Below are 25,248 nucleotides of genomic sequence, written 5' to 3' on the forward strand. Positions count from 1 at the left end.
TACAAAGCTGTTAGCTATACTCCCTCGCTTTTCTAATATAGAAATTAATACAAATCTTACCTGGTATATATCGAAAATGACCTTATCACCGACACGCGGCAACATCTTCGACTCGCACTTCTTAGCGGTATATGAGACCGACTTTTTCATGTTGTTAATTTGACAAGTTATTATACCAGTTTCCTAAAACAATTGTACTAAATTATTATCAAAATTAAGATGTGGGTTCTCAGTAGGAAGGACGAAGGTGCTTCACTTATATTGGAGTGATTTTTTTTTTATTTTCTTTGGTTTTATCTGTGAAGAAGGTGGTGGATTGCATATCCATGAATTTAACAACCCGTACAATGTCCCTAACATCATAAGTCCTAACAAGTCATATCAAGTCAAATAAGAACCATAGCTTGATCCCAAGCAGCGAATGGATAATAACAGATCGGAATTACCGAAGACCTCAAGAACCTTCAAAATTTGAAAAGAACGGCTTTAACTCGGAATAGAGAAGAATGAAGTAAACAGTAGGACGAGGCAAAGAGCACATGGAAGGCTGTTGACCACATTCAGTTGATTTACATAAAAAGATATCATCAAAAAATATTATATTATAAGATTAATTACACCCAATAAAATATTAAATATTAAGAACTTTTCAAATATAGTGCAAATTATTCATTAACCTATTCTGCTACATGTGTATTTTTTTACTTGACGACCTATCCCGCAAAATAACTGGGTAGGCGCTGAGAAATTGGTGTCAATGTTCCCTTCTACACTTCCCACCCGAATGCTGACTCCCCGAGTGAGGGTCGATCCCAAAACTTGTGTTTACTTACGAATTAAAAGAAGCACCTAATTAAAAGATAGAAGTAAAAACTAATATAATAACCAAATGTAACGATCATATAAATTGATATAAATCGACTTATTAAATTTTCTCTGTAATTAAAAATCCATAACTAATATATACAATGTATGCAGCTATAGATCAATCATGGAAGCCTCTAAATTAGCGAATGTAATATAATAATTATTATTGAGTAATCATATACTGTATAACGATGGACATTTGGACAAGCGTTTTATATTTCCTTCTTTTAGCGTTGAATTGCAAGGTAGGCAGAGGGAACCTAGTGTTAAGAAACAACTCCTCATTTTCCGCCCAATTCTGGAGGTATCGCATGTTGAGTGCCGTGCTTTGCCTCGAGTGGGAATCGAACCCCCAACCTGTCACGTTTGCAGTCACATTTTGTGCCCCTGCGCCACGACTGGTCTCATCCTTTTATATTTATTAATGTAAATATAAATCAATATTGTGTTCATATTTAAATGTAAACGCAATATTGCACCCAAAACTAATAATGTACAGAGAAACGTTCAATAAAAGCAAGTGATGTACATCCGTCGTAGTTACCTGTCATTAATACCCACTTAGTATCGGAGGGTCGAATATAGGATTTAAACGAAAATAGCCTCTGTCACTGTCGGAACAGAGATTGAAATAGAGCGTGATCGCGAAGGATATTTCAACGTTTAACCACAATATTGGAGCGTCCGAATGCAGTTTTAGCTTTCCGTTCGAGTTCATCCAACGGTTTAAAGTAAAATTAATTGAGCCCTTTGTAATAAAAGGTGATAGCCGAGGAAGGAACTGAATATTAAACGATATTAGTGGAACTGGAATCTAATAAATTAAATTAATCTATACTTGCACCAGGACTTAGATTAAACTAAATGTCAAACGATTGACTGTTATACAATGTTGAGTTACTATAATAAAAAATATTTTTATAACTTAATTTCATCTTAATTTATACTGGTTGATAAAACCCAATCGAAATTTTAAGCCACATTTATTATACATTAAACTAGAGGTCGAAAGTAAACAGAGCTACGAGAGAGTCTACGTCTTTCCCAGAGCGATTATGAAACGAACAGACGACATTTATCAAATTATCTATTGATTTCATGTTACCGTTATTTGACCCATCACCTTGCTATATTGGCAAAACTTAATTTGGACATCCAGACTGCGATTGAAAAAATATTGTGAATAAAGTCAAAATTACATAGATGTAACAAGCGTTAGTTTAATTATAGATAATCTTATTTGAAATAACTATAGATAAAAATATGATAAAAATATGATCGGTCCTCCTGACAATATGGGCAGGCCATATTGTCAGGAGGACCGACAACCGATGGGGAAGAAAGGTCCTCGAATGGCGACCACGCCTCGGCAAAAGGAGTACAGGCCGCCCTCCAACCAGGTGGACCGACGACCTTAAAAAGACAGCGGGAACCCGCTGGATTCAAAGGGCGCAGGACCGGACGGAGTGGCGAGCATTGGGGGAGGCCTATGTCCAGCAGTGGACCTTAAAAGGCTGATAGATGGATAGATAAAAAAAAATTATGGGCTACTTATTCATTATATACACATTATAATTGAATCACACGCCGAATGTTGCGGTAGCGTTTAACAAGTTTAAAATGTTCGAATAACTTAGTTATTGGTGATTACAGGCAGGAAAGCTGCATGACTTTATTTTAAAAAAAATTGTATCAGTATTATTTTGTGACTGTAACGTAACTACTGTATAAATACATACATAGAGTAGTATTTAAATTCCTTTTGGAAACAATTTAAAATAATATAAAAATATTTTATGAAAATTCTATTTTGCAAAGTTTTTAAATAGCAGCTTAGCAGCCAGCTTGGTTTAGCCTCGATAGAATTAAATATATATTTGACTTATAATAAAGGTATGCCTCTAAGGTAAGTGATACACAAATTGTTTCCTCGGGCAAGGCTTGGTCAACAAAGATTATTTAAATAGTCATAGTTAGTTTGTGGAAGTTAAGTGTGTGTAATCTTATTTAAAAAAACATATTAAAGGATAATGGTGTTAAATCTAATAATCGAGCAAATTAATAGTAACGAGAGAACATGTCGTTAACAGTTTTTATCATGTTATCTCGCCGCCGCATACGTAATTTAATATTGGACGACCCCTACGCATGTTGTTGACGTTCAGGTACAAAAGAAACACTATGTTGAAAATGTCATGTTACAGAGTTTTAGCAGTTTATTATTATTCTATAACAGTTTGAGATATATGTTTATATTTCATATGTTTATAAACAAATATGCATTGGTAATATATACCAGCTACATATATACAGTTCACTTCACTTTGCAAAAGGGTAAACGCTCAAAGCAAATGCCTTATGTAATAACGGAAACTTAGCTTCGATACGTTTATTTGCAGAGCAATATATCAGTTAAAGATGTGAACTTAGTATAATCAAATACTGACTATCTACCTAGATTAAGAATAACATTTATTATTAATATAATTCTCGTCAGCACAATCTCAATCGAATTAAATGTATTGGAGATTGGAGTACTACCGAATAATATTGGTGGGTGCCAACTTTAGGTATTTTTTTAAATAACTTCTTATAGCCTTTCCTTCTTTCTAAATGTTATTTATTTCTTAGATGGCACAGACTGCAAAAATAAAATGTAAATCTGTATATAAGTACCCGAGTACGTAGCTACTTTCAAATAAACAAATCATTTTTAAAATCGTTTCACAAAAAACGGAGAAACCGAGGAACATACTTGAAATCGAATATAGAAAGAAGTCCTCCTTTTTAGAAAAGTCGATTAAAAACTGACGAATTTCGTATTTACAATTACATACATTATAAAAGAATAACCTGTCATTTCAGGTTAGTTTAACAAACCACATCGTTGCTATCCATTATTAAGAGCAATATGAACAAACAAACGTTTTCTAGTTTATCGTTTTATGAAATATACAGCTTTGTTTCACTTCTACTGGTCAAATAGAACCAAACGATCGACTCCTTTGTTATACACGTCACTGTGCATCCGTAGATAACTTTCAAGCCGCGATTTAAATGAAAAACTCAAGTTATGATAGTAATAATTTCCTATTCTATATTTCACATGAGTAATTTTTAAATGTAAAATAGAAATATAACTGATTTTTTTTTGGAAATTACCAAAATAATTGCCGGGTATAGAATTTGTCAAATATCTTAAATTATTTTAAAATTCCAATGTTTCTTATGTAGTTTAAAATAATACCTGTATTTTATCGTAGTAATCAATTTCTACATTGTCGTAGCGCAGTGGTATACTGTCAATTTGAAATGTACGATGGTTGTACAGAAATAATGATATTTAAAGCGGAACACGAAAAACGTAATATTTTTATATTGGGCTCTTTCTTTCTGCCTATCTGCTTATAATTGTATACCAAATATACGGTAAAAAAAGCAACAAGTGAACTGCTTCAACCACATTCAACACCAATATTTCGAAAAATAAAGAACAATACTCTGATATCTAATTATTTATTCTGTTCTGAACTCAGACACAAAGTCATTACTTCTCGAAATATAATGTAAGAAAACTGTAAATATTATTTTTTTTCAGTTTCCTGCTTTTTCCCATAAACTATAAATATATTTAACAGAGGAGACCTTTCCGCCCAATTTAAATTACTCGTCGATCAGAGCAGGGAAATGAACAGAATTTAAACAATCTTTTCCCCGAGTGGAAATCGAAACCACAATCATAACGTACAGTCAAACTATCTCCCAAAACGCGACGATGGTCTCTAATATACCTAAAAACATAATAAAAAAATACATTTAAATGAAAAAAAAAAAACTTACCGGTGCCCGAGTTGGACTTGCAGACGAGGGATAGCAAGGCGCCTCTTTAGCCACAATGCCGCGAACGCCGCGCTCCAAGAGCGTTTCGAATTGGACGCTGCCTGCCGGCAGGTGCTTGACACGTATGGCCGATTGACGGTTGTTCATGTTGGTGAAGGTAGACACCGGGTCCACAGTGAACTCCACCTATTTACGTTTACAATACAAAATAAAACATTAAATGCTTAATGAGAAAAGTTTTAATGGCAGAAGTCTTGCGACGACTTCCAATAGGAGAAGATTAGAGTCCTGCTACGTAAAAAAAAATTATACGTTTCTATTGATTTGACGTTTGGATTGTTTTGTATTGGATTTATAATGGCAAACGCAGACATACACCTTACGCCGTATCTCGCATAGCAGGCTAGGCAGAGAGAGTTTAGTGTTAAGATGAGATTAAGATACTCTGCTCCCCACTTTCCGCCGAATTCTAGAGGTATTTATTACGTGTTGAGTGGCAGAACTTTTTATTTTTTGGCGATTTTGTATTTTTTTTTTACACTTGAATGGTACAAAATTGTACACAACGACAAAAAACAGACTTAGCAAGTATACAATTCTAAGGCGACGTTACGATATTTACAATGTCAAAAAGTAACATGTCATTGTATAAAATTTAATTAATCAAAAATACGAATTAATTTACAGCTCATACCATTTTTAGTAGACAATATTTAATCCTCGATATTATAGTTAAAAAATAAAAAATAAAGTCAAAACAAAAAGTAAAACTATAAAATTCTTTACAAAATTTCCCTTTGTGAAAAATTGCATTTCAATATTTATAAATGGAAAAGTCTTAACATTCCTATTCCATAATGTACTCAGCGAATGTTTGATTTTTTTTATAGAATGATTTTAAAACACATCTATTTTTTCTATTAGTCAATTAATTATTTGTATAAAAACTTATTCTTTAAAATAATAATTTTTCAATGTAACATAAGTACTTCTTCACTAAATACGAAAGAAGAGGTCTAAAAAGAAGAGAGGTCGAAACAGAAAATAGCTTCAGCTTAATAAATTACTTACCTCATCTCCAACACTAAGCTCCTGACCGAGACGTAGTACTTCAGCGAAATGAAAGTACATGGTTTGTTCTCGTTCAATACACCGTATTAATCCGAATCCTTCTCTCAAGGAGCACACCATTCCTTGTTCCCGCCTGTTAAAATACAATTTGTTTACTTTCTACTACTAATTTTGTACATATTAGAAAATACTTGTTGAATAATTTAATATGATAAACAGTTTTGAACTATAAAAATACTTGGCGATATGTTGTCGGGTGTTGTATCAGTTTTAATTTGTAAGTACAACTGAGTTGTAAAATAAAAATACTTTGGTTATGTTAATTTCTAGTTTGTTACTTAATCATCGATATAACCTATGATATAATATGATCAAATGATATTAATAACAACTGGTATCGTCCAGATGCATGCACTGTATAAATGAATTGGCAAAATTGAATACAAGTAGTACATTGACTGCTGTCTTAATAATTATCAGTATTATGTTCGTCTATATTACTTACTTGCCTGCCTTGCCTTGCTTAATTATCAATGTATTAAAAGCATTTAGAAATATTTATATTAATAAGAAACTGCTACAATAAGGGAGTTAACTAATATTCATATTAACAAAATTTATAAATTACTTTTGTTTTATTATGATAGTTCGTAGGATCGATAACGTACGAAGTTAATAATGCCATTAATCGATATTTTAATCAACGCCTTAAAGATGTTTTCTGTTATTAACTATAATTTAAATTGTACCTATCTCTAAATTTACTTATAATTACGGAAGTAAAATATCTAATATAATCCTCCAAATATTATTTATTACATTTTGATTTCTCTGATTTTCTTTAGATATCGCTATCTTATTCTTCAGATTTTCTTTCTCGTTGGTTGGTTTTGGTCTCGGTGTGTTTTAATAATTTATGTAAAATTTTCATATGAAGTAATGTTCAAAATATCAATTATATACCATATATTTGTTTGAGCATTGGGAATGGCAATCATAGTTTCAATATTAATACAGATTTGCATAGTGAGGCGACAGTGACCGGGGCAACGTTGGAGCAGACGAGATTATTAAATGAAACTCACTACCAATACAAAACTAAAACCATAGCGAATAAAATTTGTAGGTACGCAATATGCCCTAAAGGATTGAACAGTTATTAAAGGGACGACGGATCCGCTGACTGTTCATTAATATTTTTTCTTTATATTTCTATAGACATGAATATATTGAACAGAAATATTCGACTGTTCAGTTCGACGGGATGTGTGCGCGTGTTCAAATTACGCTACGTTTTTTATGTTTTCTAAAAAGTATTTCTCTTTCCCAAATGTGCAATAACACTTTAAAAATGTATAATATATGTATATAATTAGCATTCTCTCTCGCCAAAGAATAATTATAAGCAATTATCTTTGGGTAGCAAAAATTTGCAAAAATCTCCCAAAGATGCTAGCATCAATAAGTCGTAACAAGCATATAAGAATTTCGACGTAGGCCGAAGACAACGTATGGCTTAGTTGGTCAGAGCGCTTGGTCGGTTTCCAAGAGGCGCGGGTTCAAATCCTGCTACGTCACTTTTTTATGTTTTTCAAAAAGAGTAAAACTGTTCGATTTATGTTATATATAGCATGTAAATTTTAAGTAATTTTACAAAAGCAAAACTAGTAAACTTGAATCTGTCAATAAACCTAAGCCGCCGTAGCGTTTGGTTCGCTAGTAATTAATAGAAAAATATCACTTACCGTTCTCCAGACACGTTGAAAGATTCGTCGAGTAGAGAGATATTAGTAGCGCGCTTCAGTTGGTCCCGCCTGTCTGTAGCCACTTGGAATTGTACCCAATCACCATGGCGGAGGGTGAACTCTCCGCATTGATCTTTATCCCCGAAAGATACCTACAATATATACTTCAATGTACATACATACCACGTTAACAACAACTACGATAACATTTTTAGAAATTAAATTTTAAATATACAGTACTTCTCATAAGAGGTCATTTTAAATATTTTATATAAATTCAAAATTCAAATTTAAAATATTTATATATGTATTATTAAAGAATACATAATTTCACAATAGGTATACGCATACTAAATATCAATACTCAATTCTATCGATTAATAATAATTAATCAGTTTCACTTATTTCATTCACCTATTTCAGGAACTTATTATCCTACCCGCAATGAAGAATAATATCTAACATTTTCAATTATTTTTCATATTGTAAGAAAATCATACGCGAGGAACGAATGTTTAAAAGCAATTAGAAGTTCAAAGCGCCGATATTCACAGTGCAGTCTAAATCTAATATATATTGATTACAGAATCATCAGCGGTGCGAAATCGAATCCTTATAAAATGTAGGTCGTTGTAACGATTTCACTCACTCCAGAGTCTTATATAGTATTTTTTTATAAATGAAAGGCATTCTATAAAAATTAACTTAATTTATAGTTAAACTTTTCCAGCTAGATCTGGCTTAAGCTGACGAGAACAGTGAAAAAGGTATTATTCATACCATACTGAAGTACGTTCAGAAAAAAAAGCATTCAAACTATTATTTTGTATAAAGCACGATAATTGATACAAAATACAAAATAATAAAAAAATGATTACGGTATATAGTACCTATTATGAACCTAATCATTTATATACAATAATTTTCTGTAACGGTAACCTTATTCAATATTTAAAAAATACTTAATAAGAATTGCAAAGTATAATTCAACACTCTCAGAATTCCAAGTTGCGAAACAGAAAAAACATACATTGTTAATTATCAACTTTCAAGTGTCATGTGTCGTTTATTTAACGTTTTAATATTTCCAGAGGTGTATTTTATATCATTTCAAGGAAAAACAACACTTTGAACATAATTGTCGAAAGAATTGTGAAATTTTCTTCATCGACCAAGTAACACATTTTCGTACAACATATATATTTCAAAACTTACTATATTTTAGGAAATATTTTTCACAATTTTTTTGCAAATTTGTAATTTTAGCTAAGTTATTATAAAATTAAAATAAAAAAATATATTCGTTATATTATCTACAAATATCAAACAGGTTAAATACTCGTTAGTTTCTATAGGCAAGTATACAAAGAAACAAAAAGTAAAGATAGAATTAGTTGTATGGATAAAGACATTAGCCTACCTCAACTTCGGAGTGATCGGCAGCACGATATCGGATCCTGCCCGGCAGTGGATCGTTTTGCGTCGCCCGCGCCATTATTCCGCGTTCAAGTGGTTTCAACACTTGACCACGCATAATTTCTGGGCTGACATCTTCAAACACCACTGAGCCACTGGGTAGTTTCGTTATGTTGCACGCCACCTCTTTACCCTAGACCAAAAGGAATCATCTTGTAAAAAAGGTACAGCTTTTTCCTGCATAGCGGGATAGGCAGAGAGAACCAAGTGTCAAAACGTTTGGTTCTCCATTTTCTGCCCAGTTTCGATATTTTCACACTTCCTGTTGAGTTGCGGAGCTCGCTGCGCGCTTTGCCTTTCCAAAGCGGGGAAATAAAAATAATAATAATAAAAAAATAATGATGAATTTTAAAGAAGAACTAATTACTTTTTAGAATGATTTTCAGTTAATAATACACAACTTCAAATATTATACAGATTAGGGAATGCATATTTCGTTCAATTGTAGCTGAATACGGTTCAATTAAACCGGCCTCGAGGAGAGACCCCTTTGAGTGAGTATCATCACATAATGCAAGTGTTGCTTTATATTCATTTTCAATAAGGATTATTTTCTTTTCGTAAACTGGTCCAAACTTTTGTCAGAAGATATTTAATATAGTTTTTATCCGTTCACATAATAACAATATAATCTTCTACTACATGTGTCATAAAAAAATATTGTGATTTTGAATTAAAACACTTAGGAATATAAGACGTCGATACATAATTCCTATTCAAAATGTTATTATCTCCTTTTGATTGCGACACTAACGATTTCGTTAATTCTGAAGGGATATTTTTTTGCAAGGTGACTCTTAATCAATACAGTATCCGAGTCACTCTGCTATAGATCTTACTTTAATCGAAAGTCTTTTCGTATTCCTATTAAATAAAATAAAAAACTGTTTTGTTTATTTATATAATATTACTACTACAAATTATATAAGTAACAAACAATAAGACTTACATGTCTTGTTTGTATTATAAACTCGACGTCATCACCTAACGATAAATCTTCCTTGGTCTTAGCTTCAGAATAGTGAAAAAAGATTTCTTTGACAACATCGGCTCTTTCTATGAAACCAAAATTTTCCTTCTTCGAGCATACCACACCATGGTACTTAACTGGATGGGCAGGATTCTCAAAACGTACGTGACAAGCACCCAACGTGCCTCTGAAACAACACCATATACATGTATTGCGATTTTTAAAATATGTTACACGCCGTGAAGTACATAGCTTAGGCTGAGATTTGCATTTGTGTGAGTGATCACTAAAAGTAGAGCTACAAAAAAGACTTCTAAAAGTAAAATTTATATATTTATTATTAAAGATCAAACAAAAAATATATATAATTTCTTCTACACCGCAATTTACATCCTCATGGATTCCACACTTGTCTGATGTGTCGTCGGATGGTCCCGTCCCCAACAAGAACAGCTTTGTAACCTTTGACGAATTTTTACACTTTACTGCTCGGTCACATACATTTTTTCCATTATTATACAGTGGTAGTGTCAACTTTATGTTTCACTTTTAAAAAATGGAACACAAAAGTTATATAATATGAATTAACTATATGATGCTACTATCAATACATGAGGTGTAGGCCGGTTGTTAAAAAGCAGTACAAACCGATTTACGAGTAGACCAAGAGATGCACCGCGCTTGACTACCGACATCACACCTACACTTTATATGAACACTCTCACAAATGCATAGCTCATCCTAGAACTCACAACTGTACAGGTTTTAGTGTGCTTCATAATAGGCCTTTCATATCAAATATTACTTGTAAAATAACGGTCTATCAATCTTGTAAATAACATTGAAACGAAAATCCTTATTTCTAAAAGTTAAATTTTAACAAAACTTTCAGGAGCTGTAGTGTAAAAAATGCGAACTACTGGTAATTTTTGGCGCAAATTATAATAATAATTATTATTCTCAAACCTACTGATATTTGAGAGAAATAATTTCTAAGTTTTTGAATCGTGAAATAAAAAATACTTTTATTCTTATTACGAGAATTGATTGCCTATAAATCGATTTTTAGGTGTTAGCCTAAATGTTAGCATTTTTCCAGTCAAGCACAGTAAGATAATGTTTGTGTACAAATATTTTGATATTGTAAAGCTATACTAGCACAGAGCGTGAATCGATGAGCGTGAATATTTTTAATTGAGAAATTGTCTCACTTTACTTAATTTGGAATCTATTATAATTTAAGTTATTTAATATTTATGTACTTGTAATCGATTTTTTTATAATTTTAATTAAAAATTCCACACATCATCATTCTACAATCTCAAAAGGATTACCTTAATCAGTCACGCAATAAATAAATAATATTTTAAAAACAAGTTTTCAATCTCTTTCTGGAAAAATCTTTGTTGGCATTATTGTTTTAAAAGCAAAATGTTGTTTGAATATAAAATGTAATTTACTTAAAACTCTGCATATAGATTGGTTAACAAGCCGAGTGAGTGATATCAAAATAGAATAATTTTTGAGTTTAAATAAATAGGAAAATGTTTTAAGAGATGTTACATGAACTTACCTTTGGTTGGTAGCGATCTGAAAGCTGACAGCATCCCCAGTACGAAGTGTGACATTGCCTTCGACATCGTCTTTAGTGTAGGGCAAGAAAAAACATTCGCCTCTATTCTCGTATGTGATCCTGCCTGTATTGTCGCCGGAGCCCTCCCCCTTGACCCCAGTGGTCACTAAGCCTGTCACTCTCGCTTCACTAAGTACTACCTCAGGAGCTATCTTGGTAACAGTAGAAGCTATCGGCTTTCCCGTACGACGATCGTAAGTCATTTCAAATTCTACAGGATCACCTATCTTCAAGTGATCTATGTTACCACCAAACTGGCTGAAGTGAAAGAATAGACGCGCCTGCCTCTCACAACATTGTATAAAGCCATAGGAATGCTACAAAAGAAATAATTATTATTAAGTGTTAGTTTCACACTAATGATGGAAAAATATTTTCAGAAAATTTAAAAAATTTAACATGCACATGCAGGGCTTAGTGGCCAGAACAAGTTTGACAGTTTCCAAGAGGTTGTTGCATCTTAGTTACGTTGATCCAAACTTCTTTTTCTTTCTTTATTTTTAAAATTCCATTCACATAGGAAAAAATACTTTTTCAAAAAAAATATTCATATCAACACAATTTTACTTCTTTTTTTAACTTTTTTAATGTAAATGGGAATAAATTGTCAGGATTGTGTAAACCTGCTAGCTGCCTATCAAGCAAATTTTCAAGAGACAAAAAATGTTTTTAAAAGATTGTGAGTATATTTGTATTATCAGATCTTTACAAATTGAGTTCTTTCTCTATTATATGAAATAAAATAAACATCAATTTGGTTTTTGTCTATACTTTTAACCAATATTTAGCAGGTTTACACTCTAAGCCACTACACTCTAAGTGATGCTGAAATGTAAACATTGATTGTTTAAATTTTTTTAATAAGATGTTTTTAAAACAAAATACATGTGTTTACATGTAAAATACATGTGTTTTATTAATATAAATGAATATGAATTAACTAAACTAATACTTCCAATATTTTGACTTATTATATGTTAATATTTTAATAAATCAACTCCATATTGAGAATTTTGTTAAAGGCTTTACAAATAATAAAAAATCCTAAGTTACAATATAATTTTATGTATAAGCATAAACAATATCTCAAACAAACAATAATTACTCACAAGTAATTTCTCAATTATGCCAGTTTCTCTAATAGGTGGGTGGCTCACGGAATCATACTGGGATTGATTGTTAGTTGAACTGGAGGAATACATATTTGAGTCTCCCATGGGACACAAGTCCATATTGAAATTGCCAAGAGTGAATCTGTTACCACTACTCTTGTTACCCATATTATTAAAGTTATCTCGTGGGGAGCTTGGAAAGTCACTGCTGTAAGAACCTGTAGACAACATTTTAATTTATTGTAACACAGCATAATTTAAGAAGATTTTGTCAACATTTAAAAACCTTGTTAGTTTATATGTAGAATGACTATAGAAATGTGAATATTATATTAAAACTTCTGGTTAAAGTAAATACATCAAAATAAATTAGCTTCATACTGTATCCCGCACACAGCAGAGTAGGCAGAGGGAACCTAGTGTTAAGACACAACATTCCCCATTTTCTGCCAAATATATGCAATGGAATGCAAAGGGAAGCATTGCGTGTTTAGTGGCAGAACTCCACGCCGCACTTTGCCTCGACACCAGAGCGAAGAAAAAAAATATAAATTTAAATAAATATTTCCTTTCCTCAAGTGAAGATTGAACTTGCAACCAGTTAATTTTGCAGCATCCTTTGTTGCCACAAAATGTGCTTAAGGTTGTTTATTATTGTAGGAAATGTAGGTATATATAAATATATACATGATAATACAAAAACAATTGTCACTTACCATTACGAAAAACTTGTTTGGCATGATCTAAAATGTCTTGCAAGGAGGAGGAAATTGAATCTGGCGGCTGGAACATCTTCCACTGAGGATTGCTTGACATTTTTGATGTTTTTGTTTTACTTGTATATAGGTCAAAAATCTCAGTATTATTTACCAATATATCACAGAAAATGGTGTAGTGTTAAAGTTTTTAACGTTTGTAACTGATGTAAAGTTGTAAATCAAATCACATTTTTTTGTCTTAGTGTCAAGGAGAACACAATTAGTCTTTAATGTCACTGTTTAACATCAAATCACTTGTATTTCAAAAGAAAAGCTACTTAGGATTAAACTATACTAGATCCTCAGATGTCTTCAATGCTTGCTGAATCGGGGCTCTGCTGTTCATAGGCTGGTTTGTATATGTATTGGTTTGGTTATCCACAAGTACCTACTGCAAAAGACAAAATCTTTATTCAGTATAAAACCAGGGGCTAGTCTAGATGAGATGTTTTCTCATTTATTATGGCCTCATATAGCTAACAAAACTTTCGAAGTAATCGATCACTGCTTGCAGATCCTACTCGAATGCAATATGAATGTGTACTGTTGTGAACTACAGTACGACTACATAGGGTTGCGTGCGCGCGCCGCAAATTTTCTTATTATAACTTTAACTATAATTTGTACAACCCAATAACAGTGAGATAACATACATTACTACATAGTTATGCCCCAACGAAACTCATTTCACATGTAATAAAACAAATCATATCATTAAAAATATTATCCAATTGCAGACCCTCAGTCCTTTAATGAGAATATCGAACCGTGAGAACTTAATTTACATAAAATAATGTTCTAAACATAAATATAATCACCGATTATCATTTAATACCTCTATATAATCGAATAATAAAGAAGCGTCACATAAGAAAATTGTTCTACATTTTATTATTGCTATGTAGATAGGTATCGGTCGCCCGACCCGATAGACTATGTGCAGAAATTATAACGTTGTACACTACCGCTGAACTTTACCTAATATATAAAAAGACTGACGAGGTAATAAAGCATATAAAATACTCCTGTTTAATAAATTATACCTGAACGAAATCAAATCATTAAGAAAATGTACAAACACAATCTGTAAAATTAACAAATCTCACCACGACACAGCACAGCACTGACGACATACCGCCAATCGCCATATTGAATGTCAACATAATCGCGCCTATTGTACATGCATACAAACAATTTCAATTTAGTTAATAACTTTTATTTTCTATTTACGCAGTAGTATAATTTACTCTGACTCACGGATTTGTAAAAATAAATAGTTTTTTAAAATTTTGTACTTGTTTTTTTACCTAAAAGCGAAAGTCAGTCTAACATTTATTTTTCTGTGTTTTGTGGCCGCCAAGTCAAAAAACAGCCATTATCAGCAATCATGAACAAACAAAAATTAGTCAGGATTTATTTAAATAATTTTAATAAGCAAATATATAAAGTAATATTTATGTTTAAATTACAACATTATAGAAAATAACTTCTAAATGAAGATAATAGAAAAAATATTTTTGGTGGCAATATATGAATTATTTTTGAATCTGTGCTAATATTAAGATTATACAATCGATTCATATAACCCATTTTAAGAATAGGTAAATATTAGCCAATCGATTTTTCATTCATTAATCGATTTAATAAAATAGCTTTACGATTACTCGGTATCAATTACTAAAAAGAAAAAAAAATATCCTTTAAAAAGATATTTAAAATATTGAGTATACTGAGTACAATTACTGAGTATAAATATTGAGTACAATTTATTATTATATATTTTAGTAAATATATATTTACCTTTCTTGCACGTAGTTAAACTTTGATATAATTAAAAATAGTTTATTTAGACCATCAAATGGAAGAACATAATGTTTAAAAATATGGATATGAGGAATATCATCTCATATTGTAGAAATTTGGTAAAAGCGACTAGCTAGTATGCTGCAAATATCGGTTCAAAAGCCTTCGCTGGTGTAGAGTGTAGACACAGCGTATGGTATGAGTGTAGCAATTACAAACGAATTGAAATATGCCAAGTAAAAAAAATAGACTAAAGTAGTTAATTATTGAAAATTTCCACTCACGTAGTACTGAAGAATGTTGTAAATATAATCTTAACGAACTATTATAAATTTATGCGAAAACGTATTGATAAGAGATTAAAGAATGCTTTTGGACACGACATTTATTTTAATAAAATATGTAATTATCAACCATTTCACATTGAATCTAAACGAAATCCATAATACTTTTGTGTCCTTACATCTTATTACTTATGTCCGACCGGAGTAACTGCATAATATTAGGTGCTACCTATAACAGAACAACGATCGATCGAACATAAAGTAATCGATTTTTATATGGATCATAATTAATCTGTGAATTACAACTACATAAATCTATATAAAATTGACAAGATATTGTTGTTAATTGTAATGTTGTCAAAATGTCATTACACATTTTTGTTTTAAAAACACGAATTACACTTATTTATAAAATAGTATTATAAAGAAAAAACTAAGTTTTTAATACCGCTATTTGTAAAAAAATATTTTATACTATTCAATATTTGTGATCCTATTTTATTTCGTTTCTAATTAATACTTTTTTCGTTAATTGTTCTGAACATATCAATTTATAACTAATGGAATGGAATGCTATGCATGTGGTATTTTTTTAACAAATACCAATAAAAACTAAAGATTTAAGTGTCTTCTTATTCTGCAAAGGTAAATTAATATGACTACAAAAGTTTCAAACTCTTTTGTTATTACTTGTTGTTTATTAGTTATTAACCTAACAATATTAAATTAATAACAGCTAATTAAAATTTTCAGAGCAATAACTATGTTGAGACGATGCTAAAAGCTTGAAAGATCAAGAACACCAGAAACAATTGGAGATATTTTAAGTGGAGTGGAGCTGAATATCCGAAAAGAAAAATTTAAAAATGGTATTCTAGAAAGGAAGATTTTAGAAAGAAGAAAGAGTTGATGTAATTATTATTCAATTAAAAATATCTTATGACATATATTTTTTTAATTAAATTAAATATTAAAAATTATATTAAATGCTCTTAATTCTTTATTTCCATTAATAGTGATTGCACATACACACATCACTTTATACCCAATTAAAATAGAAAAACAACTCATCTATATATATAAAATCCAAAGGTCACTCACTCATCACGAAATCTCAGAAACTACAAGTGCTAGGAATCTCAAATTTTGCATATTAGTTACTTATAGGACGTAGGTGCTCGCTAAGACAGGAATTTGCAATATTCGACTTCTAAGGGGTTGTTTTTGGGGATTGAAAGTTTGTATGAAACTTCGTTACTACAAATGCTAGGAGTCTCAAATTTTGCATAGATGTCACTAGGACATAGTCATGGAGACAGAAATTAATAATAACATAGTTCACGCGTGTGAAACCGCGAGTGGGCCGCTAGTATTGATATATATGATTACAGATTAAAATAATAAAAAACTGTAATCATATATATCAAATAACCATTAGGTTAGGTTAGTGCCTACCTTTACAGAGAGTAAAAAGGTAAATAATGCATATTTTCCAGCCTTGATAAGTATACATGATTGAGCTTTGATTAGAAATGTGTCCAAAAACAATTTCTTATGCAATTCCAACAAAAAAAGGAACTGACAATTGAGATGTGACAAAATCTTAACGGGCTAGAAGTTCAAAATCTGAAAATTGGCTAATTTGTGAATTATATAATATGATTTCTCAGTTTTTCTATATTATATTATAGGATTCCAAGGTTATTGAAAATTTAAACAATAGTAACTTCTTTTCTGTATAAACATTTTATTTATAAATAAATTACAACAAAACTGTATTTAACCATTTCTTATAATGTGTTATGTTTAAAATAACCATTGGTAATAACTGTGGTGTTTGTTCACCCCAAGTAAAAAAGCCAATAATTTGCTTATCTCTTAAATTTAGGATTGCTGCTCCAACTCCTGAAAATTATTATTATTCTTTTTTTTGTCCTTGATATATTTTAAACATAATTAAATAACAAACTTATTGTTTTTCATCATATCCACTACTACATTTTGATTAATCTTATCATAATAAAATTTAAATTTAATCTATAAACTAAATTGATTTTTAATAATTAATATCAATATTTTTTCAATAATAATAATGTAATTAATTTTATTTGTTTGTTTTTTTTTTTTTTTTTTGTTTATTCATCGGCAACTAGATATTTGTGTGAAACAGCTTGTCTGTCGACAAAGGCCTCCTCTAAAGAGTTCCATATTTTCCTGTCTTTTGCTAGACGGGTCCATACTGGACCAGCTATTTTTTTGATGTCATCTTCCCATCTTTTTGATTGTCTGCCTTTATTTCTTTTGCTGTTTCTTGGGTACCATTCGGTTACTAACTTTGTCCATTTTTCTTTACTTTCCCTTAACATATGTCCCGTCCAACGCCATTTAAGCTGTCTGTAAGTTGTGTGTACATTTTTAAAACTTGTTTTCTTTTTAATTTCTCGTAAGTTTACTCTGTCTTTCCTTTTTATACCTAATACACTCCGTTCCATTGCATTTTGGCAGACTTTTAATTTGCTTTCTTGTGCTTCTGTCAACGCCCATGTCTGGCAACCGTATAGTAAGCATGGCATAATGCATATTTCAAATATTTTCTTTTTTCCTTTCATTGGCATATCTTTATCCTTCATTATTTCCCTCAGAGACCAAAATCGTTTCCAAGAATTCGTTATTCTTCGTTCTAATTCCTTTTTCATGCAATTATCTGTAGATATCAGTTGGCCCAAATATATATATTCTTTTACATATTCTATACTTTCGTTATTTACTATTATTTTTTCATTAGTTACTGTTTGTTGGGCGTTCGTCATAATTTTGGTTTTAATTAGATTCATTGTCAGTCCTGCCTTAGCACTTTCATCAGATAGTTGCTGAAGCATTAACCCCAGAGTTCCAGCGTCCTCTGAGAACAAAATCAAATCATCTGCAAAACGTAGATTGTTTAGATTTTCGCCATTTATATTTAGGCCTCTTTTGGTCCAGTTTAGGTTTCTGAAGATCATCTCCAGCACTGCTGAAAATAATTTGGGAGATATAGGGTCTCCTTGGCGTACACCCCTTCTTATAGGAAATTCTTTGCCCATAGATTTAAGTTGGACTTGTGCAGTGCTCGCTGTATAGACGTTTTTAATTATTCGTATGTATTTTTCTTGCACTCCTTGCTTTTTCAAAGCATCCCAAATATACTCGTGCTTCAATGTATCGAATGCTTTGTTAAAATCAACAAACCCTATGTAATACGTTTTATTATATTCTCTGTATTTCTGTAGTATTTGTCTTAGCGTGTGAATGTGATCTATAGTTGAGAATTTACTACGGAAACCAGCTTGTTCTTTAGGTTGATTTAAATCTAATGTGTTAGTAATTCTTTTAAGTATTATTTTTGAGAATATTTTATAAATATTGGACATTAGACTGATCGGCCTGTAGTTTCCTATATCGTCCTTGTCACCTTTCTTATGAAGCAGTATGATTGTGGATTTAGTCCAATCTTCCGGGATGGTTTCCGTTTGGAGAATCTCGTTGAACAGTTCTGTAAGTCTTGATGCTAACACTGGTAATGCAGTTTTTAGTAGTTCATTTGTGATTAAATCTGATCCTGGTGCCTTATCTAATTTTTGTGTTTGAATAGATTTTATTGTTTCTTCCTTTAAAATTGGTGTAATCTCCTCTTCATTTAATGACGTATCTTCCTTTATTACGTGTTCTCCATTATGGCTTTGATATAAATTTTGGTAGTATTCTGTAGCAATTTGTAGTATTTCTGGTCTATTGTTTGTTGTTTTACTATTTTTATTTTTCATATGTAGAATCCAGTCCTTTTTGTAATTCATTTCTTTTAGCGCCTTCTTTATTCCTCCTGTTTTTTCTATATGTCTCTTTAATGTCGCTAATCTTTTTGTTTTTCGTTCTTTTCTAAGTTGTTCGTTTATCTTTTTGCTTAATTCTGCTATCTTGTGGCGATTATAATAATTTTTGTTTTTCCCTTGTAATAGTTCCTTCCGTTCTTGTAATAATTGCTTACTTATACATGATGTCGCTATCTTACTTGTCATGTTTACTTTCTTTGTTTCTGATTTTAGTTGTTTGATCAATCTGGTGTATTTATCTTGAGTCGATATATTTTCTTTTCCATTTTCCACTGCTTGCAAGGAGGTTTCGAGGTTGTTTAGAAGTATATTAATGTTACCAGTGCATTTGATGGCTTTCATATTGTTGTGAAATTGTCGTGCTTTTTTAGCACATGTCCCTGAGAGTTTTGCTCTTACCATTCTATGATCTGTGTTAAAATTAAAGTTGCTTAAAATAGACAGGTCTTCAAAAACTTTTACATCGTTAGACATAACATAGTCGATCTCATTTTTATACCGCCCATTAGGAGAAATCCATGTCCATTTCTTTGATATTTTCTTTTTGTAAAAACTGTTTAGGATGCTTAATTTATTTTCAATAGCAAAGGAAACTAATCGTGAGCCATTTTTACTTCTGTTGCCAAATCCATGGTTTCCTATAGTATATTCTTCTCCACTTTTTTGTTTTCCAATCTGTCCATTAAAATCCCCCATAACTATTATATTTTTGGAAACATTTGCAATAGTGAATTGTAGGTTAATCTTATCATAAATAGAATCAAATTTAAGAACTTTTTTTTTATTATACGGAGTGTTTTTGTCAGCACCACTTTTAATGTAATCACAGTTTTAACTACTTTATAAAAGCCTAATACAATAAAAAAAACCCTAAAATGAAAATGTTCTTTTTCAAACAAAATAAATAATAAAATTATTGTTGTAAAACAAAACACCAAATCCTGTAAAAATAGTTGTATGATTTTATTTATTGGTAATTTGTATTATTACTCATAAAGATATGCTCACCCAATGAGATATTAGTTTTATCTTTTAACTTAACACAGAACTCATATTGTCTCATATCAAGTATTGATGTCAAATATATCATACATATTTTTTCTTCTATTAACACAACTGAATATGTTTCTAAATTACTGTAGTCTGAAATATACTATTTATTATTTTAAATTATAAGAGTATTGAGTTTATAACCTATAAGTACTCATGTGATTATAATTAGTGAAGGAATGAAGGTGGATTCTATGCTTTTCCAAAGGTGGATTGAAAATGCTATGGCTATAGGCTCAATCCCCTCTCAGCGGAATGAGTTATTTTCACATCAAACAGCCACTCCGGGCAAGATTTCCCTCCGCCTTCTTATTTCTGCTATAAGGTGAATATAGTGTGAAGCTGAAATTTGTAAACACTATTAAGACATTTTTAAGTATTATTATTACCATTGTGTCCTTTATCATTCCAATTCGCAATGTATATTTCATCCAATACAACTTCTTTGGAATCCAAGACTGTGGGTATTTATACAATTATGTACCTATATGTTTTTTGGAGTTGCTAATTTGTTTAATTGATTGAGATTTTATAGAAGTTAATGCGGTGCAGTTGGAGGGCAGCATTAGGCTTATCGCTGTTATTGTTATTTCTATTCTTAGTTGGGGAAGTCATTATACTTTATTTGTTTTTGCATTTTCCTGCTCTGGCTCTGAGATTTGCCAATTTACAATTGCAAATTGCAACTGTTCTAGATCATACGAAAAGAGGAAATTAGAGTGGTTTTGACAAAAGATTCTTTTTATTTGTATTAAGTATATATGATTTAGAACAATAATATGTAGGAGATTCGTGAAGCTTATAAATTGTTAGCGTATTTACCAAACAGAACAGATTCGTAAATGTTGAATTACTTATGTGTAATTATTTTTTATATCGAAATACCTTTATTATTGTTGATAACTATTAGTTACGTCTTAACTTACATGAGTAAGGCCGATACTGAATAGTTTGTTAATATTGAAAATATATATGCAGGCAGCAGTTAGGTACATACTTCTATATTCCTGTAAACCATGTATAGAATCATGCCGGAACAATCCGATGTTGTTTGCAAATGTATCACTGTCGAAATGCGGATGTATGAGACTCCTTTGTACATTTTTATCTGTATTATGAAATTATAATTTACATATTAAATTTTAAAAGCTATAACATGTTAAGTATAGGTTCCTATTTATAGTGTATGAAAATGATCACATAATATCCTTAATGTAATCTAAATAATTATATTTTTCATAAAAAAATTATAAAATATAGGCACTTTTATGTTTAAGAATTTCATTAAAAGAAAAGGAAAAAACCACGGAACCCTTGTAGGATCATTTTCTTTGCCTGTCTATAGCTTACAGTGTATATTAATAATACATATTTTAATAAGAAATTTATTATTTATCACAGAAAGAATACATTAAACAATCATAAAATTGGTACGGAACCCCCGCAATGCATGACAGGGGTTTTTACCTTAATCCCTATCCTTAGTGTTATTTTTCTCTTTTTAATGTTTTTCAGCTTCACCCTATGTCCCGGGTAGGCAGATGGAGCCTATTGATAACACACTCCGGTCCTTGCCGCCGAATTTTGGAGGTGTTGCGTGTTGAGTGATGGAACTCAACGCCGTGCTTTGCTATTCTTGCTTATTATATACTCTTATTATATAGATTTATCACAAACAAATATAGATTTATTACAAGTATAGATATAGATTGTCATATATTTGCAGACAAACTCATGCCTTGAGTTTTTTTTCACCACGCGGTCACCTGATGGTGATCATCGCCGGCTACGACCCCGTGCAGCACCAGAGGAGCCACAGGTGCGTTGCTGGCCTTTGAGGTCGAAATAGATGCGCTTTTTGAAGGTACCCATATCGTACCGACCAGGAAACACTGTCGCGGGTAGGCCATTCCACAATTAAGTGGCGCGTGGAAGGAAATTTCTACGAAACCGCAGAGTAGTGGAGTGCCACGTATCCAGGTGGTATGGATAATATTCAAGTTTGTGACGTACTGTGCGGTTAAAAAATTTGGCGGCAGGTAACAGGTCAAACAGTTCCTCAGAATACTCACCATGATAAATGCGATAGAGAATGCACAGCGAGGAGACGTCTCTACGCAGAGCCAAAGTGTCAAGCCTTTCACAGCTCATTGGGTCCTTAATGATTCGAACGGCTCTACGTTGTATGCGATCAAATGGGTTGAGTTCATTCAAACCCAATAACTTTTTTTTAATGAACGGATTTTGATGAAACAAACTTTATATGATAGATAGATAGTTGAGTTAAAACAAAGCAATTGGTTTTAAGTAAATCGGTTCAGTACTTTCGGAGATCGTACAGACATACAGACAGAAATTAAAAAAATATATTTTTGCTTTCCATTATTCTTTTTAAGTGTCCCTCAATCAATTTCGGTCAAAAATACTGTACATGTATAGACAAAATATTTTTACTGTTTTATTATATATAGAGATTTAATTTTCCTCGAGTGGGAATCGAACCCACAACCTGTTGCGTTTACAGTTACACCCTTATGCCCTCGTGCCACAACGATTCAATTGATCTCTGTTTCTAATTAATTTTATAAAAAAACCTACTTAAGTACTTAGCTAATACATTTTGTATACGAAATATTATCAAGACAGATTTTTAGCAGTAGGTATATTGTATTTGGTATTTTGTATACTTACCCGAGTTATGAAGATACCGAACTTTCCATGCACTGAGTAAATGTGACAAATCAGGATCGGATCGCATCGCTAAACAATGCGCTGGTGCAAGCGACCACCGCCAGGATATTAATATTGTATTACAAATAATTTTTACGGAGCTTTGATTAAATAATACTATTCCAATAGGTGAATATTCCATCATAGGACGTTCTGTAAATCGCTATCATCATAATATCTACATATAGAAAGTAGGTAAACATTCTTAAAAATATTGCTTATTTTTACCTACCCTTATTTACCAAAAAAGACCTTCTAGTGATGAAAATTTCTTTCAAATCATGTTCTACTATATATAAATGAATTAAATATATTATCACCATAGTCAATATAAGGGCAAATGTGAATACTAGGTGAGCAAAAATACATTTTTCTCCTTTTGTAAATTTTGAAATATTAGGAATATCCATATTTTGACATAAGTATAATTATATCATGCCTTACTGGATTTCTATAGATTTTTAAAATTTTAAGTTTTTTGTTTTAAGTAGTAATTAAAAAAGGCTTCACTTTATGAATTATGCTGAATGCAAAAGACTGAGGACGAGCTGTAGGTATAGGATTGTTGACAGCAAGAACAGGTGTCTACATACGTTTTACTGTTCAAGTTCTCTCTGTTCTTTGGGAAAGCTCCCACATAATAGTTTTATTAAATAAAATACGAAATAGTCGATAGAGGTGGTCATTACTTACTATTTTCACTCTATATTGCACAGTCCTTAGTTTTATCGTTTTTAAGCAATAAGTATTTTTTTATTAAATCTTTTTCAGATACGAGGTTACGGTTACAAAATTTAAAAACGTTAACATTTTGTCTCAAGTCGTCATTTTCAATTGATTACGCTGCAGAACAAAATGCTGTGGCATTTTTTTGTTAGCGGTTTTTGAAAACACTCAAAGAATTGCATCGATATCAACATATTTAACTAAGTTTAAAGTGATGAAGAGATAAAATAATGTAATGTACATGTACAAAAATATATACGCATAATAAATAATCCGCCACGTTGAAATGCTTATCATTTTTATTTATCTTTCAAGAAATATTTTTCTATCCTTACTTTAAAAACGTTAAAAATATTCAATATCTTTGAATCTGTATCATCGTATCAAATAAATAGTACCACTAAGGCTTTTAAGTTTAATCTGAAATAACTTTTGTTCAAAAAAGACAAAAACTGATCACGTGCTTACTCTTATCATCTCTGAAATTGTAGATGCTATTAAAAGGGAAGTACATTTAGTTTTTGAGACGTGTCATCATCAACATCAGCTTGTCCTCGTTCTGCTGGATATAGGCCCCATCTCTACTGGCACGCCACTGAGCTGGATCTTCAGCTCTTCGCATCCAGCCGTTGCCCGCCACTTTGTTAATATCGTCCCCCCATCTAGCTGGAGGACGTCCTACATTACGTTTGCCGAGTCGTGGTCTCCACTCTAGATCGCGCTTACTCCAACGATCATCGGTTCTGCGGGAAATGTGACCAGCCCATTCAGGCCCACTTCAGCCTGCTAATCCTTTAGGTTATGTCGACAACATTGGTTCTCTGACAGATAACTTCATTTTGAATTCGATCCTTCAGAGATACTATCCATCACACGCTGAGCGACTTGAAACTGGTGAGCCAGTTGTACTTACGAGTATTCAACGAAAATCTCCCCACACAAGATATCTACAATACTTGCACTTGTTATAAATAATTTTATTTTTATAATTTGGAATTAATTAGTATAGTATGTATATATAATTAGGTTTCAGAAGTGAAATATCAAAAGAAAACTATACAACACTATTGTTACAAATACAATCTTATTTATTAAAAATCAAAATAACTATAAACTGAAGTTTAAATAACTAGAAACCTTTGAAGACATTGACACATTGCAGTACTATATTTGACAGTTGACATTTGTAGCACGGAAGTCTCCTAAGTATATATATATCTATTTTATTACTGTATTTTATTTAATACTAGTGGACCCGAAAGCGGCTACGTCCGCTTGAACTATATAGATATTTGTTAAATATATTTATGAAAT

At 31.5% G+C, this 25,248-nt stretch overlaps 3 protein-coding genes across 5 annotated transcripts in view; 1 reads left to right on the forward strand and 2 right to left on the reverse strand.

The window, feature by feature from the left end:
* Positions 1 to 14,734, reverse strand: part of Unr (cold shock domain-containing Unr) — a 29,864-nt gene extending 15,130 nt beyond the window's left edge. The window contains exons 1-10 of one of the 3 annotated variants that reach the window (XM_085206292.1): positions 14,579 to 14,734; positions 13,431 to 13,863; positions 12,712 to 12,932; positions 11,543 to 11,919; positions 9,949 to 10,156; positions 8,944 to 9,132; positions 7,524 to 7,675; positions 5,779 to 5,911; positions 4,708 to 4,893; positions 61 to 183 (exon numbers count right to left, since the gene is read on the reverse strand). In XM_085206292.1, coding sequence (XP_085062418.1) covers positions 61 to 183; positions 4,708 to 4,893; positions 5,779 to 5,911; positions 7,524 to 7,675; positions 8,944 to 9,132; positions 9,949 to 10,156; positions 11,543 to 11,919; positions 12,712 to 12,932; positions 13,431 to 13,530 — 1,689 coding nt within the window. In that variant the 5' untranslated portion in view covers positions 13,531 to 13,863; positions 14,579 to 14,734. Of the gene's footprint in view, positions 1 to 60; positions 184 to 4,707; positions 4,894 to 5,778; positions 5,912 to 7,523; positions 7,676 to 8,943; positions 9,133 to 9,948; positions 10,157 to 11,542; positions 11,920 to 12,711; positions 12,933 to 13,430; positions 13,864 to 14,307; positions 14,327 to 14,515 lie in introns of those variants that run through there. The other 2 variants (XM_085206293.1, XM_085206294.1) reach the window with 2 other exon arrangements.
* Positions 14,735 to 15,870: 1,136 nt separating this feature from the next.
* The window catches only part of LOC146527238 (putative cytochrome P450 305a1), a 49,895-nt gene continuing 40,517 nt past the window's right edge, over positions 15,871 to 25,248 (forward strand). Inside the window, exons 1-3 of the mRNA XM_085206298.1 lie at positions 15,871 to 16,204; positions 16,313 to 16,470; positions 22,205 to 22,297. The gene's annotated coding sequence lies outside the window, so the exon portion shown is untranslated. The remainder of the gene's footprint in view (positions 16,205 to 16,312; positions 16,471 to 22,204; positions 22,298 to 25,248) is intronic.
* LOC146527239 (uncharacterized) lies at positions 17,287 to 25,185 on the reverse strand. The gene is made up of 5 exons (XM_085206647.1): positions 23,451 to 25,185; positions 23,170 to 23,371; positions 21,405 to 21,586; positions 20,437 to 20,581; positions 17,287 to 17,464 (listed from the first exon to the last, which is right to left on the reverse strand). The coding sequence occupies exons 1-5, from the start codon at positions 23,616 to 23,618 to the stop codon at positions 17,322 to 17,324; spliced, it is 840 nt and encodes a 279-aa protein (XP_085062773.1). The 5' UTR covers positions 23,619 to 25,185; the 3' UTR covers positions 17,287 to 17,321.

The sequence above is a fragment of the Heliconius melpomene genome, chromosome 21, assembly GCF_056956725.1.
Source record: "Heliconius melpomene rosina isolate 202511_hmr_F chromosome 21, ASM5695672v1, whole genome shotgun sequence".
Lineage (NCBI taxonomy): Eukaryota > Metazoa > Arthropoda > Insecta > Lepidoptera > Nymphalidae > Heliconius > Heliconius melpomene.